Here is a 17,267-nt window from a genome sequence, read left to right as displayed (position 1 = left end):
CCATTAAATCTCACATGCAAACACAGATATCAAACACCAACTACCACATATAAACATCCACCCACAAAATTAAATGATCAGCCAATCACAGATATGCATAAAGGCTTGATTTCATCTAATCATACCCACAGTCAATAACCCTAAAAGAGTATCAGCATAGACATCTCCAATCAATCAGAGAAGAAGAAGATAAGCAAGGAAGGCTCAAGAGATGCTGTAAATACCCACTGTATTGGCCAAAAACGGCATCTGGGCTCAAAGGAGACGGAATTCGTGTTGGGCCTTCCTTATGCGCCCGCCTTCATGCAACATGGAGTGTGCGCCTCTAGCAACCCAACGAGCCTGGCATAGAAGCCCGTCGAGAGTTCCTCACTAGCAAGCCCAACACGCTTAGTAGGCCCAGTCATTCTGGCATGCTCGCCATGCCCACTCTTCTAGTGGGACAACCCTAGTCTGACTTGTCAACTCACTCAGACTTCGTAGGGTCACGCCACCACGTGGCTAGCAGTTAAAGAACAAGTCACCTCAATCCCTAACATTTCGCTATACATTGAGGTCATGGTAGAAGACCGAGTCTTGCGCTACTTTGAGGGAGTAGCAGACCTCTTCTACCAGTAACAAGCGGACTAAGACAACAGGCATCATAGGGCTACGACGCCCCATCCAGAGATCAACGGCTACGAAGACACTCTAATGAGATCCCACTATTCCGGATCTAACTAACCCGCGTCCATGGGCGGTTATCCTTCCCTAAGTTCTATAAATAGAGGAGGCCTCATTCTCAGAAGGGATCATCGGACTCTCACTCGAAATTATTCACTTACTCTCAACTTAGCGTTCCAGAAACCCTTTTGCTCCGATCACATCGATCATTCACCACTAAAGCTCCGACTAGAATCCATCTACTCCGGTGACATCTTATCTAAGTTAGTCAAAGAAGGAGGTTCCGGCCAGAAGTGTCTACGATACTTCACCAAATCTTATTGGAGGCTCTCTGTTCCTCTTCTACCTTTCTAGTCTATCCTACCGTGACCAGAAGCCTACTCTGTCATCACCAGAAGTCTGCTCTACCATCACTAGAAGTCTACTCTGCCGTGACCAGAAGTCTACTCTGCCTAACCAGAAGTCTACTCTACCGTCCGAGTAGACCAGAAGCTATCCGACTCATCTTTCCGTAGAACTGAGCTCCGGCCACTCTACGAGTCGCGCCACCTCCGATACTACCACGACTCCACTATCATTAGTAACTCTACTTTCGATTTATTCATTTACATTATCGAACTAAGGTACTGACTTGACCGTCGGAGGGTCCTTGGCCGACACCATCTCCGGTGCCCCCTTGGACTTCACGGCATCTACCCGACTACCAGACCCGACCTTCTGCCCATCAACCTGTCTATTTGGAGGCCCGAAGCCTAGTTGCTGGTGCCAACCTAACGATCTCTCTAACCGTGTGGCTTTCTACCCGTCCACACCCACTAAAGAGAATCACCCAGTTATCCTCTTCAGATCTAAATACTTCGGCCAGAGGAAAGTCTTTCTGAATATTAACTCTTTTATTTTATCGTCTTTTCATCTCTTTCTACTTCCGTTGAATCTATACGAACCATAGATCTGTTGTTCACAGATCTGGTTATTGCACTTCTTGTACCAGTAGAGACCATTCATCTCATCTATGTATCAATTTGTAGTCTTTTTATTACAACATATTACACCCCACTGTTATAAATTTGGAGTCTTTACCTTCAACTTATTAACACCAAATCTTGCCTCATAGATACTCATTTAATCGGAATTGAATGTCTTTTTATTTCCTTTGTTGATGGTTAGCTCTGTATCGTTAGAGGGCGATCTTAGAGCTCAACATATGGTGGTTTTTTTCATCCCTTTCATGGTAACTGATGAACTAACCTTAGGTGCACACATCTCTTCGACCACAACTGAATACAATTTCAACCTTCGATCTCATCCTATCGTCTTCCATTATTGCACCCAAATAGCTTTCACCTCCTGGAATCATATTAGATTTATGTGGATCCATCGATTGACTTTGTGGATCATGAGTTCATACCGTTTATCCTATAAGAGGTTCAATATAAGTATTAACTTACCTTTTGATCCTGAACGACACCATACTTCGCATTTTAATCTCCATACTCGTCGTGAAGACTATGTTACCTATCTTCCAACCCACGTTTTGATGAGTACTTGTGTATTTGGTGATATTATAGGTGTAACTCTGAATCCAAGTTCTGTAACATGTTCACTTCCACCCTTTTACGCAATTTTATTGTGTACTTATGTCGGATTAGCAGGATATTCATACTCGGGCTATGACGGCGATCCCATTTCCCAGGTGTCTGAACTATTTCTACATTGTAGATTTCGATCGGATATGGTCCTCTGTACATGGAGAATACTGGCGGGATACCCCCAGAATCATCCTAGGATTCCATCTTGCAGACACCCTCGTTTCTTCCAGAAATGTTGGTGTATGCTTAATCCATCTTAAGTGTTACAAGAAGTTAGATTCAAGCTTCATCTAAATAGATACCAGACGAACTCTCAAGTTTAAATATTGTATCTTACTCAAGAAGAGCTGCCAGCCTTGCAAGCTACAGAATGAAGACTGCTCTACAAACATAAGTTATAATTTGCACTTCTTCAGTTCTAATATTTTTTTGTATTTCTTTAATTATTGTATTTATGTTTTTCTTCTTAGTTTATTGTAAAGACTTCTTAATATTAATGTATTCCCTTTCAACAACAACGAAAAAAAAACTATTAGTATTTATCTTCTCAAACTAAGTTATATAAAAGCAACCATTTATAAGTTATTTCTTATGACTTCTAGAAAAAATGTCATAACTCATGTAATTACTACTACACTATATAAAATGTTTTGACTCAAAAAAATATAGCAAATGCGTTAGCGGTTGACACCCATTCATCATAGTACTTGTATGGGAAAATATCCGCCCCACGAGGTGCCCGCAGAATTTATGAACAACCGCTTCGTAAGGATAAAATCCGCGAAGCTTGATAAGGAGGCCTGGTAACGGCCCAAGACGCTAGCATCCATACCCGCTTAACACTAAGCGTATCTGACACGTGTCGCGCGATAACCACATCCTAGTACTAAGCTATCTGACGGCTAGAAGGTTATCGCACAATCCATAACTGCACTAATGGTGAATATTCTGTATCTTCCACTTGAAGACGGGCGTTACCGGCCAGTAGCTTAACGCACACGCGACACGTATCTCTCTGGAGTAATGACACGAAATAACTACGTCGGTTACTAGCTGGTCGTCATCAAGGCAATCCCTCTCCAGCACTATAAATACAAGAAGCAACACTCAGAGAAAGGCATCCAATATTCGGCAATAGTACTCGAGCAGCCTAATCCATTCTCTCTACTCACTTGCTCTCTCATAAGCATCTCAAAGATCTTCTGATCCTCTCAAAGTCTCTGACTCATTGTCTTAGAAGTTGGGAGATAGGAGTCTGATAATCACAAATCAAACGACAACTAACTAACTGTATTAACACCATACGACCACCACCTTGTTGCATAAGAGCTCTCTGGTTTGATATATTTCCCATCCAACAGTATGGAGCTGACGGTATCACCCATTCAGCAGTAACTAGCTGGCCGTATCACCATCCTAATACCACCACCTCCTTACCGCATCATCCATCCAACGATCCTCACCATCCGATCCACTTACGACCAGCACCCTATTGCGGATCCCTTTACGACCAGCGAGTTAACGACAATACTTCATTACCATCACCCTCCTAATTACCGCAAGTAAATCACTATCGTGGAGATCTGTTCCGACAACTTCACGAGCCGCGACACCTAAGCACTCCGACGACGGTTACCCTTCTGTTGCCCACTTTGACTTTCTTATTTATATTTGATCGAGTATCTGACTTGACCGTCGGAGCCCCCTTAGGCCGGCACCATCCCGGTGTCCCAGAGGCTTCACGATCTCTTCTCTCTTTTTGTGTGCAGGTTCTTTTCGACACGTAGCCGGTCCCCGAAACATCCAACCCGATCCGACAAGACTTTTGACCGTCGACCCGTTGACTGTCAGACTTTCCGACCCGTAGACATTTTACCGTCTACAATTTGGCGCTAGAAGGAGGGGGGCCAGCCACTAAATACCGAAAAGACAAGTACCATGGAAGGAGACATGTCCAACGCTTCCGTGGATTTCTCATCACAACTCGCTGCACTCACTACCCAGATGCAAGAAAACGCCGAGAGATTGAGAGCTTTGGAGGAGGAGAACACTACTGTCCGAGCAGAGAACATGCTACTGCAAGAAAGAATTACCGAGTTGGTGGTTCCAAGGAGACAAAGTTTGGGGGACAATCGGCCACCTCCCAGCGGTTCTGAAGTAGGAGGACCATCTAATCGCCCAACACCCCCTTACAACACTACTGCAGGCTTCACCACAAGCCAAGTAGGGACAGGATCCGCAAGTGCTCCATTCATAGCTCCAACACATACCTTTCAACAAACTCTCACTCAACAGCAGACCATGGCTGCTCCTCTTTACTCATCTTCTACTATTGCTATGCCTACTATCTTCCCTATGCCTACTCAGCCCACCATGGCTTCTAATCCCTTATTGTTTTCACATACAGGTACCCCTTTAGAGCAAGCTTTAGCAAAGAGGCTAGCTGAAATGGAGGCCCTGATCACTAGAATTCCAGGAGTCCCGACCCCCTTCAAGAAGAGTCTTCCTCAAAGCTATGCCGATTCTCCGTTCGTCGATGCAATTGCCCTGGTAGAGATGCCCAGAAAGTTTACTTTTCCCAACATGAAGATGTATGACGGCACCTCTGATCCGGACGATCACATAGCCTCTTACAAACAGAGGATGTTTACTGCTGCGATTCCAAGGGACTTGCGGGAAGCGTGTATGTGCAAGAGTTTTGGGTCTAGTCTGATTGGCCCAGCTCTGCAATGGTACACCAACCTGCCCCATAACTCAATTGCTTCTTTTGCCCAGCTCACAGACACCTTTGTCGAGCAATTTGCAAGCAGTAAGAAGCTGGAGAAACTCTCTAGTGATCTCTACCGAATCCAACAACGAAGAGGTGAACCCCTAAGGGAGTATGTGGGACGATTTAATCGGGAGAAGGTGTCAATTCCTTACTGCAACCAAGAGACGGCAGTTGATGCATTCAGGAAAGGTTTACTGCCAGATGGGGAGTTGTACAAAGAACTCACCAAATTCAATTGCACAATAATGGAGGATGTTCTTTCCAGAGCCTGGGTTGAAATTAGGTGGGAAGAAGACGAAGCCCACAGGAACAGATACTATTCACAAGAAGATAGGTCAAGAGACCGTCACTCCAGAAGATACGAACGACGGTCAGAAGCCAGGAGCAATGATCCGTACCCAACCAGACGACCAATTCCAAGGGAGAACAGGAGGCCATTCAACCCTCCACCTAATCGTCAAAACGAGAAACCACAAGGACCCATCCGTACCAAGATTCCAGAATACAACCTCAACATTGAACCAAGTGAGGTGATTGCTGTAATGAAGGGGATGGGTAACACGGTAAGGTGGCCAGGGAAGACAAAGACGCCAAGCGACAAGAGGGATACTTCCAAGTGGTGTGAATTTCACTCGGACCATGGGCACACTACTGCAGAATGCATTGCCCTCAGGCTTGAAGTTGTTGAGCTCCTAAAGAGGGGTCACCTCACCGACTTACTGACAGATAAAGGCAAGAAAACCATGTCCCAAGGAGACGCCTGACCCAAAGAGCCAGAGGAGCCGATTCCAACATTGACTTGCAACATGATCACTGGGGGCTCGGAAGTGAGTGGAGTAAGCCACTCGGCAGCCAAAAGAAGTGCACGAATCATAGCCAATCCAACTGCCCACTCGACAGAGGCGTCGACCATAACTTTCACCAACCAAACCATCAGCTTCGTTGACAACGAAGTCTCAGGGCTCGTCATCCCTCATCATGACGCTCTTGTCCTCTCTCTCACTATTGCAAATGTGTTAGTTAAACGCATACTAATTGATAACGGATCCTCCACTAATGTCTTGTTTCTTCATGCCTTGCTAGGAATGGGACTAGAAGAATCGAGCATCTGCCGACGTTCTACTGTCCTTATAGGATTTAGTGGAGAACAGAAGTATACCTTAGGAGAAATCGTGTTACCGGTATATGCAGGAGGAGTTAACCTTAGCACCACTTTTGTGGTACTGGACTGCCCATCAGCTTATAACATGATCCTTGGAAGACCTTGGATCCATGAGATGAGGGCAGTACCATCAACATACCACCAAGTATTGAGGTTTCCAACACCTTGGGGAGTACGGAAAATCAAAGGAGACCAAGGAGCTTCCAGGAACTGCTACAAGAACACAATGAAGGCTCCCAAGAAGCCCTTGTAGCAATTACAGAACAAAATGCACATTAACTCAAACCTTAACCAACCGAACATGGAGGAGTTAGACGAAGTCCAAATTAACCCCAACATCCCAGAGCACAAAGTCCAAATTGGAGCACAGCTAGCTCCTACTCTCAGAGAAAAACTCATTGAATTCCTAACCAATAACTCTGATTGTTTTGCTTGGTCTCATGCAGATATGACAGGGATAGACCCCTCTATAATAGTTCATGAAGTACAGGTAGACCCTTCCCATACCCCGGTCAGACAGAAAAGAAGGAAATTCGCACCAGAACGCAACAAGGTGATCAACGAGGAGATCCAGAAGCTACTTGACATCGGATCTGTAAGAGAAGTGCACTATCCAGATTGGCTCGCTAATGTGGTGGTCGTTAAAAAGAAGAATGGTAAGTGGCGGGTATGTATTGACTTTACAGACTTGAACAAAGCATGCTCGAAGGATTCCTTCCCACTACCTCACATCGACATGCTAGTAGACGCCATAGCCGGACATGAACTCTTGAGCTTCATGGATGCATTCTCGGGCTACAATCAGATCCTTATGCATCCAAACGACCAGGAGAAAACCGCCTTCGTCACGGAGAGAGGTATATTCTGTTACAAAGTCATGCCTTTTGGAATAAAAAATGCAGGTGCCACCTACCAGAGGCTCGTAAACAAAATGTTCGCCAACATGCTAGGCGACACTATGGAGGTCTACATCGATGATATGTTGGTCAAGTCCTTAGTAGCAGAACAACACTTGGAACACCTCAAACAAGCATTTGAGGTACTCAGGAAGTATAATATGAAACTAAACCCTGCTAAGTGTTCTTTTGGTGTGTCCTCTGGAAAAATTTTAGGGTATATGGTGACTCAAAGGGGGATCGAAGTGATAGGCCTAAAAATAGGTCTATTCTAGCAAGTATACGGCTCAAGTTATAGTATTTATAATAAGATCGAGTATCGTTCCAAAGGACAAGCTATTTTACCTAAATCTCGAATTAAACCCCCTTTCAAATTTTTGATTTGATTTGGAAACTACTATGAAAAAGAAAGCAATACTAATAGACTAATAAGAATGAAATCAAGGTGAGAAGAAGAATCTAGGGTTTTCGATTTCTCCACATAAATGGACTACTTAAAACATGCATTAATTAACAAATCCCTTTTCTCATGTATAACTCAAAATCTAACATAATAAACTATTTAGATTTCGGAATATATTCTTTAATAACACAATTCAAAATCAAAAATATTTGATTGACTACCATATAAAACTAAATTCCTATACCATCATTCATTATCTAAAAGGCATATCTCATCTAATAATTCAATAAAAGCATGAAATATCTAATTATAATGCATGAATGATAATAAGGTTATAGAATCAACATGAAATGACAATCAATAGGCATTGAAGCTCAATATAAGGATTCATTGATTTATAACATATCTCAAAATAAGCCCAAATATGGGTTTCCTCTACACCCTCGATACAAAATTTAGCTACTCATGGAATCTAAAATAATATTCATTGAATTTATAAAGTAAATGGAATTACAAAAGATTAATGGAAAGAAATCACCAAGAATGTTCACAATCCATATTCCCATGTATCTCCATTTTGATGTCCAATTTAAGCTCCAAGTGTCTCAAGAATATTACCCCAAACTCTAAATAATAGCTTATTAGAAGATAAAAGAAGAGAAATTTAGAAGAGAGATAGAAGAAGAAGAGATTTTAGATAAGAAGGTATGGAGAAATTAGAAGGTTAGAAGAAGAAATTAGAAGGAGTAAGAAAATGTAGATAAGAGATGAAGGTGGTAGAGAAAGTAGAAGAAAAGAATGGGGGGCTAGGGTTTTTAGTTTAGAAGAGGTAGAGAGAAAAGGAGGCTAAGAGAGGCTAAGAAGGGAGGGGAAGGCTTAGGGTTTTACCACTACAAGAAGGAGGAAAGAGGGGCTAAGAAGGGAGAAGTTGGTTGGTCTTCTAAAAGTGTTTATATAGAATTAGGGTTGAGTTGGGGTTAAAATTGTAAATGGTGGGAAGTTGAGGGCTAAAAGGGTAAATAGAAAGGTTTAAAAGGATAAAACCCTAGATAGGCTGGCGGCTAGGGTTTTATGTTGGAAATTCTGCTGATTTGGTGTAGCCGGGTATAAGTTAACAACGTGAGACGAAGCGGCAGCCGTCGGATTCGCACGCGCACGGATCTGGGTGGACGGGACAGAGCCACGTAGCCGGGAGCATGATTTTAAGTTGTTTCGGGTAACACGGGATAAGTGATAAAGGGTTGGAAGTTCAGCATCCGTTAGATCTTGAAAACGCGGTAGGTAGCGGCCAAGATTAAAACGTGGAGACGGGGCTACCGAAGCTAGTTAAAACGCGCTACATCGAATCAGGCCTATAGGGTCCACTTCGCTGCTTAGCGGAAACACGGGAATTGGATACACTGGCCTCCGTTCTTCGACACGTATTCCGTAAGCATACCGCGGCCAGAAACTTGCCCGACATTATCCCGCTAGTCAACATCTTTTGACAGAACTTTGACCTTGGTTTATTTCTTCGTCCGGACTCCGATTTGACTTCCGTTTTCTCCTACGGACTCGTCTCGACCTCTACTTTTCAACCACGCACTGACCTTGGCCAAATTTCCAGAATGTCCTTGACACCAAATGACCAAAATACCCTTCATGCATCTTTTCCTCGTTTTTAACCGTTTTTCACACCTAACTCTGCAAAAGACACCTAATCAAGAAAACCAACCATTTTATTTCAATAAAGACTCGAAACTGACTAACTCGGCTAATTTAAACGACTCCGATGGGATATTTTCATGACCCATCACGAAGCTAACCCAGATCAGATCAATTCGGTGATGGGTATTCCTTCCCCGAAATGCATCAAGGACGTCCAGAAGCTTTTGCAGGTAGAGTGGCGGCACTTAGCCGATTCATTTCTAAATCTTCCGAGAGATGCTATCTGTTCTTTACCACTCTGCGAAAGGGGAAAAATTTGGAGTGGTCACCCGCATGTGAAGAAGCTCTACAACAGCTGAAGAGATACCTCACATCCCCACCACTGCTCTCCAAACCAAAAGACGGGGAAAAGTTGTTCATGTACCTTGCTATTGCAGAGACAGCGGTAAGTGCAGTATTTGTTCGTGAAGAAGACAGTAAGCAGCTGCCCGTTTACTACACAAGCAAGTCATTGCTAGATGCTGAAACCCGATACAGTCAGCTGGAGAAGCTTGCCCTTGCCCTTGTTACTGCAGCCAGGAAGCTAAGACCTTACTTTCAATGCCACCCAATTGTAGTGGTTACAACTTTCCCGATGAAGAATATTCTTCACAAACCAGAGCTGTCTGGGATTTTGACCAAATGGGCAGTGGAGTTAAGCGAACATGACATCAGCTACCAGCCTAGGATAACAATCAAATCTCAGGTACTAGCTGATTTTATTGCTGACTTTACACCTAACACCTTAGTGCAGGCACAAGGAGAATTACTCCATCTCCAGGAACATAGCCAACTCAAATGGACCTTATCAGTAGATGGTTCCAGCAACATGAATGGAGTAAGACTTGGTGTTGTTCTCACTTCCCCAGAAGGTGACCCAATCCAACAAGCAATAAGATGTGGGTTCAAAGCCACCAACAATGAAACAGAGTACGAGGCCTTAATCGCAGGAATGAATCTAGCAAAGGAGATGGAAGTCCAGAAACTTGCGATAAAATCAGACTCCCAACTCATAGTTAACCAGCTACAAGGAACCTATCAGGCCAAAGACGTGAAGATGGCAGCCTATGTGTCGCATGTAAAAGAACTACAAAGTCAGTTCACCGAGGTTAGTTTTGAACAGGTACCCAGGCTCGAGAATGGGCACGCTGATGCCTTGGCCAATTTAGGGTCATCAATTCCAACCAAGGATGCACAAACAATCCCCCTAACGCTACTTCAGTGGCCAGCAGTATGGAAAACAAAGCCTTTAGAGGTAGCGGTTACAGATGCAGAAGAGACCTGGTTCACACCAATAATCAGGTATTTAACTAACGATGAGTTGCCACAGGATCGAAATGAAGCTAGAAGACTCAAAGTAAAGGCTGCAAGGTTTTGCATCATGGACGGCCAGCTCCTTAAGAGATCATACTCTGGGCCTTACTTGAAATGCATCACCCAAGAGGAATCCAAGTATGTCCTCAAGGAATTACATGAGGGGGAATGCGGTAACCACTCTGGCGGTCGCAGCCTGGCCAACAGAGCACTGACTGCAGGTTACTACTGGCCGACTATGAGAGCAGACTCTACTGAGTATGCTAGACGTTGCGACAGCTGCCAGAGGTTCGCTCAAACTTCCCACCTCCCTCCAGAGAAGCTAAGTTCAATTATATCCCCATGGCCTTTCATGAAATGGGGGATGGATATAGTAGGCAAACTACCAACAACCCCAGTCCAGAGAGTCTACATGCTTGCTGTCACAGACTACTTCACCAAGTGGGTGGAAGCCGAAGCCTACCACTAAATCATAGACCGCGAGGTAAAAAGTTTTGTTTGGAAACATGTCATTTGCAGGTTTGGAGTTCCCAAGGAGATTGTCACAGACAATGGTTCACAGTTTATCAGCTTTGATTTCCAAGACTTCTGCAAGGAGTGGGGAATCAAACTAAGTTTTTCGACTCCTAGATACCCTCAATCCAATGGGCAAGCAGAATCGTCAAACAAAACGATAATGAACTCACTGAAAAAACGACTCAAGAAAGCTAAAGGGGCATGGGCAGATGAACTACCAGGAGTGTTGTGGTCATACAGGACCACTTCAAAGACCCCAACTGGGGAAACCCCATTTTCCCTTGCATACGGTTGTGAGGCGGTAATACCAGCTGAAACAGGAGTTCCCTCTGCCCGATACCAGTGGACCACAGAAGAGAGCAATTGGGAACTACTTAACCATAACCTGGATACGGTAGACGAGATAAGGGACATGGCGGCAATTAGAAATGCCGCATACCAACAGAAAGCAGCCAAACATTACAACAAGAACGTCAGGGTTCGTACATTCAAAGTTGGCGACTGGGTTCTGAGGAAAGTATTTCAAAATACTAAGGAAACAGGAGCTGGCAAGTTAGCCCCTACTTGGGAGGGCCCATACCTCATTACCAAGGTAGTGGGACAAGGAGCTTACTTACTTCAATCAAAAGATGGCCTCAACATAGGCAATAGCTGGAATGCCATTCACTTACGAAGGTACTACTTCTAACCTTGAAACTTCTCCTATTTTGCCTTTTTTCCAAAAGATCACCTACTGACTTGGGCGTCGGAGGGTTGTTGGCTACGCCAACAACCACCCCTCACTATCTACGTGCGATAACAGGAACTGTCTCTAAGACACAACAAAGTAGCAAAAACAATAAGAGGCTGGACGTCAGAGTCGAAGTCCAAACCACAAGAAGAGTTCCGCACTTCGATTGGGGGGCATGAGGATACTATAAGAAGACTATGAAGAAACTCAAGAACAATACGGGTTAAGCAACCCTCACCTGTCCAACAGGCAACTAAAATCACTAGGCACCTAAGTTGAATGACGAACATTTCTTCATTTGACAACAACGAGTTCAACGTACTGTTCATCGAAATTAATTTAGAAGGAACAAAGTCCTGCACTTATTCCTCAAGTTCAATGTAATGTTCTTTAAATATAAGATATCACTTCCAATGTAAACAAAAATCTAGAAATAAAATCTCAAGTATTTATCCAGTACTTACTTGTGTGCAAATTTTATCAATATCGATGTCATCTAATTACTTGTCTGAAGAGGAACAGTAGGTCGCTAGACGATTCGTAACCCATCCAAGATGGGACAACAAGTTGCTAGCCGTCACCTGAATACAGTAAGGTGCTAGCCGTATAGAAGCAGGATTTGTAATCCATTCAAGTTGGGACAACAAGCTGCTAGCCGTCACCTGAACACAGTAAGGTGCTGGCCGAGCTCCTAGTCGTCACCTGAACACAGTAAGGCGCTGGCCATATCCCGTATGTAAGTTAGGATTCATAATCCATTTAAGTTGGGACAACAGTAAGTTGCTAGCCGTCACCTGAACACAGTAAGGGGCTAGCGTCACCTGAACACAGTAAAGGGCTAGCCGTCACCTGAACACAGTAAGGGGCTAGCGTCACCTGAACACAGTAAGGGGCTAGCCGTCACCTGAACACAGTAAGGTGCTGGCCGTATCACTTGTATAAGTTAGGATTGGTAATCCATCCAAGATGATACAGTAAGTCGTTGGCCGACACCTTAACGCAATAAGGCGCTAGTCGTCTTCCCTACATAAGCTGGTATCACAACCACTCAACTGAGAAGAAAAACAACAAGTACATAACCATAGCAATATATCCTTAAAGGAAGAGTCTCAAAGAAATCCAGTGGTTTCACATGAACCATCAAAATACAAGAAGTCAACTCTACAAACAACATACATCCGACGCGTGACGTCCGAACAAAAGGGTTGAGCGCCTAACAACACACGACGACGACTACATATAGTTCGTCACTAAGGAAAAGAAATCAACAACACACATAATATTCTAAACAAGTCAAGACAAAGGAAAGCACTAATGAGGCGAACCACCTCCAGTTGCATCATCGCCCCTCATCACCTCATCCATATCTATCGTCATCTCTCCCGCCCGCTGCTCCGCCAAGAGCTCCTCGTGACGAACCCGCCAGGCCTCTATGTTATCATCCATATCCCATCTGTCGGGCCCATTCTCGCGGTACTCGACGAACAAGTCTGCACGGGTCCGTAACGCCGCATCAGTCGCAATCTGATCCCTGTCACAGTGAAATTCATCAACTAGTTGTTGGTTGTACGCCGCTTCTCGCTCCAGCACAGTGTACCGCCCCCGAAGATCCTCCAGCTCTCTCTCCCGGGCACGCATCCTGTCACCCTGCTCTTGAAAGGAAACCACCTGGCTGTCGTAACGAGTCTGCAACCTGGAGAATGATCCCGTCAACTCCGCAACTCGGTCCACACTCTCGCTCAACTGACGACGGGAGGAAATCGATGCCATGAGAGCCTACCAAGACCCAACACAAAGATGAGCATGTAAATATAACAAGAAATAGCTACAACTTGAATAAGAGGCAAATACCTGGTATTGGTGCGAAACACCATAGTCTGCACCCCCGCAGGGACCATAAGCAAGGAACTTCTGATGATCCTCAGAAGAGAGCAGCTGGTCCCCTCCAGTAGACAAAAAAGTGGAACCATCAAAGGGAGAAGCAGAAGGATGATGCCTCCACATAGAAACCCCACCAGAAGACTCAGATAGGGGTATCGCCGAGTAAACCGGCTCCGTAGCTGGGACCTCCTCGGTAATAGGAGTAGACGAAGAAGAATGCGGAAGAGAACTTGAACCAGTGCCTGCCTTGGACCTCTTCCTCTGGGCACCCTTTCGGATGTTGGCATAAGCACCAGGGATGTAGCCGGAACCCACCATTTCTGACGACGAAAAAGACTCTGTACTCGCTGCGGGAGGTGAGAATAAGATCGACGCACTAAACACCTCCTGGGAATGACGAGGCACACTCTGTATCTCGACAGCCGCAGCAGGAGGAGGAACTTGACCAATCAAAGTTCTACCAGGGACGAAATCCCACAGAGAAGTACTTGAAATAAGAGAATGAGACAGAAGGAAAGTGCTACTTCTCTCGGGGTCACGACGTTCGAGCAGTTGGGAGATCCTCTCTTTCCAGCCACGAAGCTTCGCAACGTTCTGATTATTGAACGTACAATCTGTCAAGAAGATGATACAACATTAGGCAACAACATACATGGCGTACTCAAAATAAATGGTAACATACTTACGGGTGTCTTGCCAACGGGAAGGAATCTGACCTATCCCCCGGTCACCGAACACCAGGTCACCACGTGCAAGAAAATAATTGGTTTTCCACTTTCGATCGGTATCCGGCAAACCAGTGATCAAAAGAACACCAGGTTTTCGCGGCTTGATGCCATACCGACCCTTGTCCCTAGAGTGACTCGCCAAGTGGTAGAAGCGGAGGACATCGCTTGCCGAGAGATCTACGCTTTGTAGGTAGGCCAACACTTCCAAACACAACAAAAGCCTCCACGCGCCAGGCATGAGCTGTGAAGGAGCTATCTCGTAATGATCTAAGACCCCGTGAACCAAGCGGTGGATGGGAAATCTAAATCCAATGGAGAAAGGAGTCGTGTACAGCGCGGTCCAGCCGCCATGATCTTCGTCAATTAGCTCGTCGGGTTGAGGAAGCCTGAGCTCTATAGAGTCGGGAATGTTATACATGAACCTTACATTCTGAAGTCCCTCCTCCGTAATAGTGGAGGCCGGGTTTTCAGATAAGCGCTTCAAGGATGCGCGTTTTTGCGCCAACATCCGTCTAAATTCAGAAGGTTCTGGCGCATGAGTCGGATCAGAGGAACTACCGTGCTGACGGTGACTCATCTCAGAAGGCAAAGTCTGTATGGAAAATGGACAAGGTTTCAGATCCTACAACGACTAAGTGAGACTAAGGAAGTGAGCAATAGTTGGCTTGGTGCGCAATAGTTAGCTTGGTGTGTGCAGTCAGTAAATCGAGCTTAGTGATAACCCACTCAAGGTATCAAACCTAGCAGTAACCCACTCAAGGTATCAAACCTAGCAGTAACTCACTCAAGGTATCAAGCCTAGCACTAACTCAGTCAAAGTATCGAACATAGCAACAACTCGGTCAAGGTATCTAACCTAGCAATAACTAACTCAAGGTATGAATCTCAAAAACACATGCCAACAAATAAGGAAAGTAACTTTGAAGATCAAACACTATGAACATTGAAGAACGAATCAAGAACAATTGAAGAACACTAAATTTCAATCAAAGAACTCAACAAAATCAAGTAGGAAAGAGAAAAATACCTTATCAAGGTGAAGAATCCCCAGAATCTCTCTCCAAGCTCCAAATGGCAAGTGAAACAATGATCTTCCACCTCTTCTTATAGGGTCCAACCCAAGGGGTACCCCCCAACTCCTTCCCGCAAGGTAGTCTTTCGCGAAAGTACATTTGAACACTTATACGCGAAGAACATAGGCGTCCCAAGGACCCAAGACATGTCTGAGGCAATACGCGGGAACCAAGTGGACGACACCCGGACAAAACGAAGCGGAGAGATCTGATCGTCCAAACAAGGTGCAACAGACCATTGGTCGTCCGAACGGCAAACACGCAAGAAAGAGCCAGCCGTCCGAACGGCCAGCGCGCCGGAAGGAGCTAGGCCGTCCAGACGGCCAACGCATGCGCAAGAGAATGTTGGCCGTTCAACAGCCAGCACGCGTGCAGGAGAGCGCTGGCCGTTCAACGGCCAGCACGCGCGTAGGAGAGCGCTGACCGTTCAACGAATCTTCCCGCGACCACAGATATGCATAAAGGCTTGATTTCATCTAATTATACCCACAGTCAATAACCCTAAAAGAGTATCAGCAGAGACATCTCCAATAAATCAGAGAAGAAGAAGATAAGCAAGGAAGGCCCAAGAAATGCTGTAAATACCCACTGTATTGGCCAAAAACGGCATCTGGGCTCAAAGGAGACGGAATTCGTGTTGGGCCTTCCTTATGCGCCCGCCTTCATGCAACATGGAGTGTGCGCCTCTAGCAACCCAACGAGCCTGGCATAGAAGCCCGTCGAGAGTTCCTCACTAGCAAGCCCAACACGCTTAGCAGGCCCAGTCATTCTGGCATGCTCGCCATGCCCACTCTTCTAGCGTGACAACCCTAGTCTGACTTGTAAACTCACACAGACTTCGTAGGGGCACGCCACCACGTGGCTAGCAGTTAAAGAACAAGTCACCTCAATCCCTAACATTTCGCTATACATTGAGGTCATGGTAGAAGACCGAGTCTTGCGCTACTTTGAGGGAGTAGCAGACCTCTTCTACCGGTAACAAGCGGACTAAGACAACAGGCATCATAGGGCTACGACGCCCCATCCAGAGATCAACGGCTACGAAGACACTCTAATGAGATCCCACTATTCCGGATCTAACTAACCCGCGTCCATGGGCGGTTATCCTTCCCTAAGTTCTATAAATAGAGGAGGCCTCATTCTCAGAAGGGATCATCGGACTCTCACTCGAAATTATTCACTTACTCTCAACTTGGCGTTCCAGAAACCCTTTTACTCCGATCACATCGATCATTCACCACTAAAGCTCCGACTAGAATCCATCTACTCCGGTGACATCTTATCTAAGTTAGTCAAAGAAGGAGGTTCCGGCCAGAAGTGTCTACGATACTTCACCAAATCTTATTGGAGGCTCTCTGTTCCTCTTCTACCTTTCTAGTCTATCCTACCGTGACCAGAAGCCTACTCTGCCATCACCAGAAGTCTGCTCTACCATCACCAGAAGTCTACTCTGCCGTGACCAGAAGTCTACTCTGCCTAACCAGAAGTCTACTCTACCGTCCAAGTAGACCAGAAGCTATCCGACTCATCTTTCCGTAGAACCGAGCTCCGGCCACTCTACGAGTCGCGCCACCTCCGATACTACCACGACTCCACTATCATTAGTAACTCTACTTTCGATTTATTCATTTACATTATCGAACTAAGTTACTGACTTGACCGTCGGAGGGTCCTTGGCCGACACCATCTCCGGTGCTCCTTTGGACTTCACGGTTTTGTTTCTCTTGTGCAGGTCAACAGGTCTCTAGTACTTGCTTCCTACCCAGACGTTGGTATATCAGTTGCCGTTCTCTACTCGGACGTTCGTCTACCCATCTACCCGACTACCAGACCCGACTTTCTGCCAGTCAACCTGT

The 17,267-nt window shown here is 45.3% G+C and overlaps 1 protein-coding gene across 1 annotated transcript; it reads left to right on the top strand.

Annotated features, from left to right (window-relative positions):
* The first annotated feature begins 9,329 nt into the window (after nt 1–9,329).
* On the top strand, nt 9,330–10,952 carry LOC147567434 (uncharacterized). The gene has a single exon (XM_086657422.1). The coding sequence runs from the start codon at nt 9,330–9,332 to the stop codon at nt 10,950–10,952; it is 1,623 nt and encodes a 540-aa protein (XP_086513548.1).
* Nucleotides 10,953–17,267: the final 6,315 nt, after the last annotated feature.

Source organism: Eschscholzia californica, unplaced genomic scaffold (assembly GCF_041429995.1).
Source record: "Eschscholzia californica isolate CP2 unplaced genomic scaffold, dmEscCali1.0.p SCAF_1, whole genome shotgun sequence".
NCBI classification, from domain to species: Eukaryota; Viridiplantae; Streptophyta; class Magnoliopsida; order Ranunculales; family Papaveraceae; genus Eschscholzia; species Eschscholzia californica.
The sequence above is the reverse complement of the archived record's forward strand: the minus strand, read 5'-3'. Positions and strand labels throughout refer to the sequence as shown.

Excerpts from the sequence above, each read along its gene's own strand:
- LOC147567434 (XM_086657422.1), top strand. The coding sequence starts at position 9,330 with ATGCATCAAGGACGTCCAGAAGCTTTTGCAGGTAGAGTGGCGGCACTT.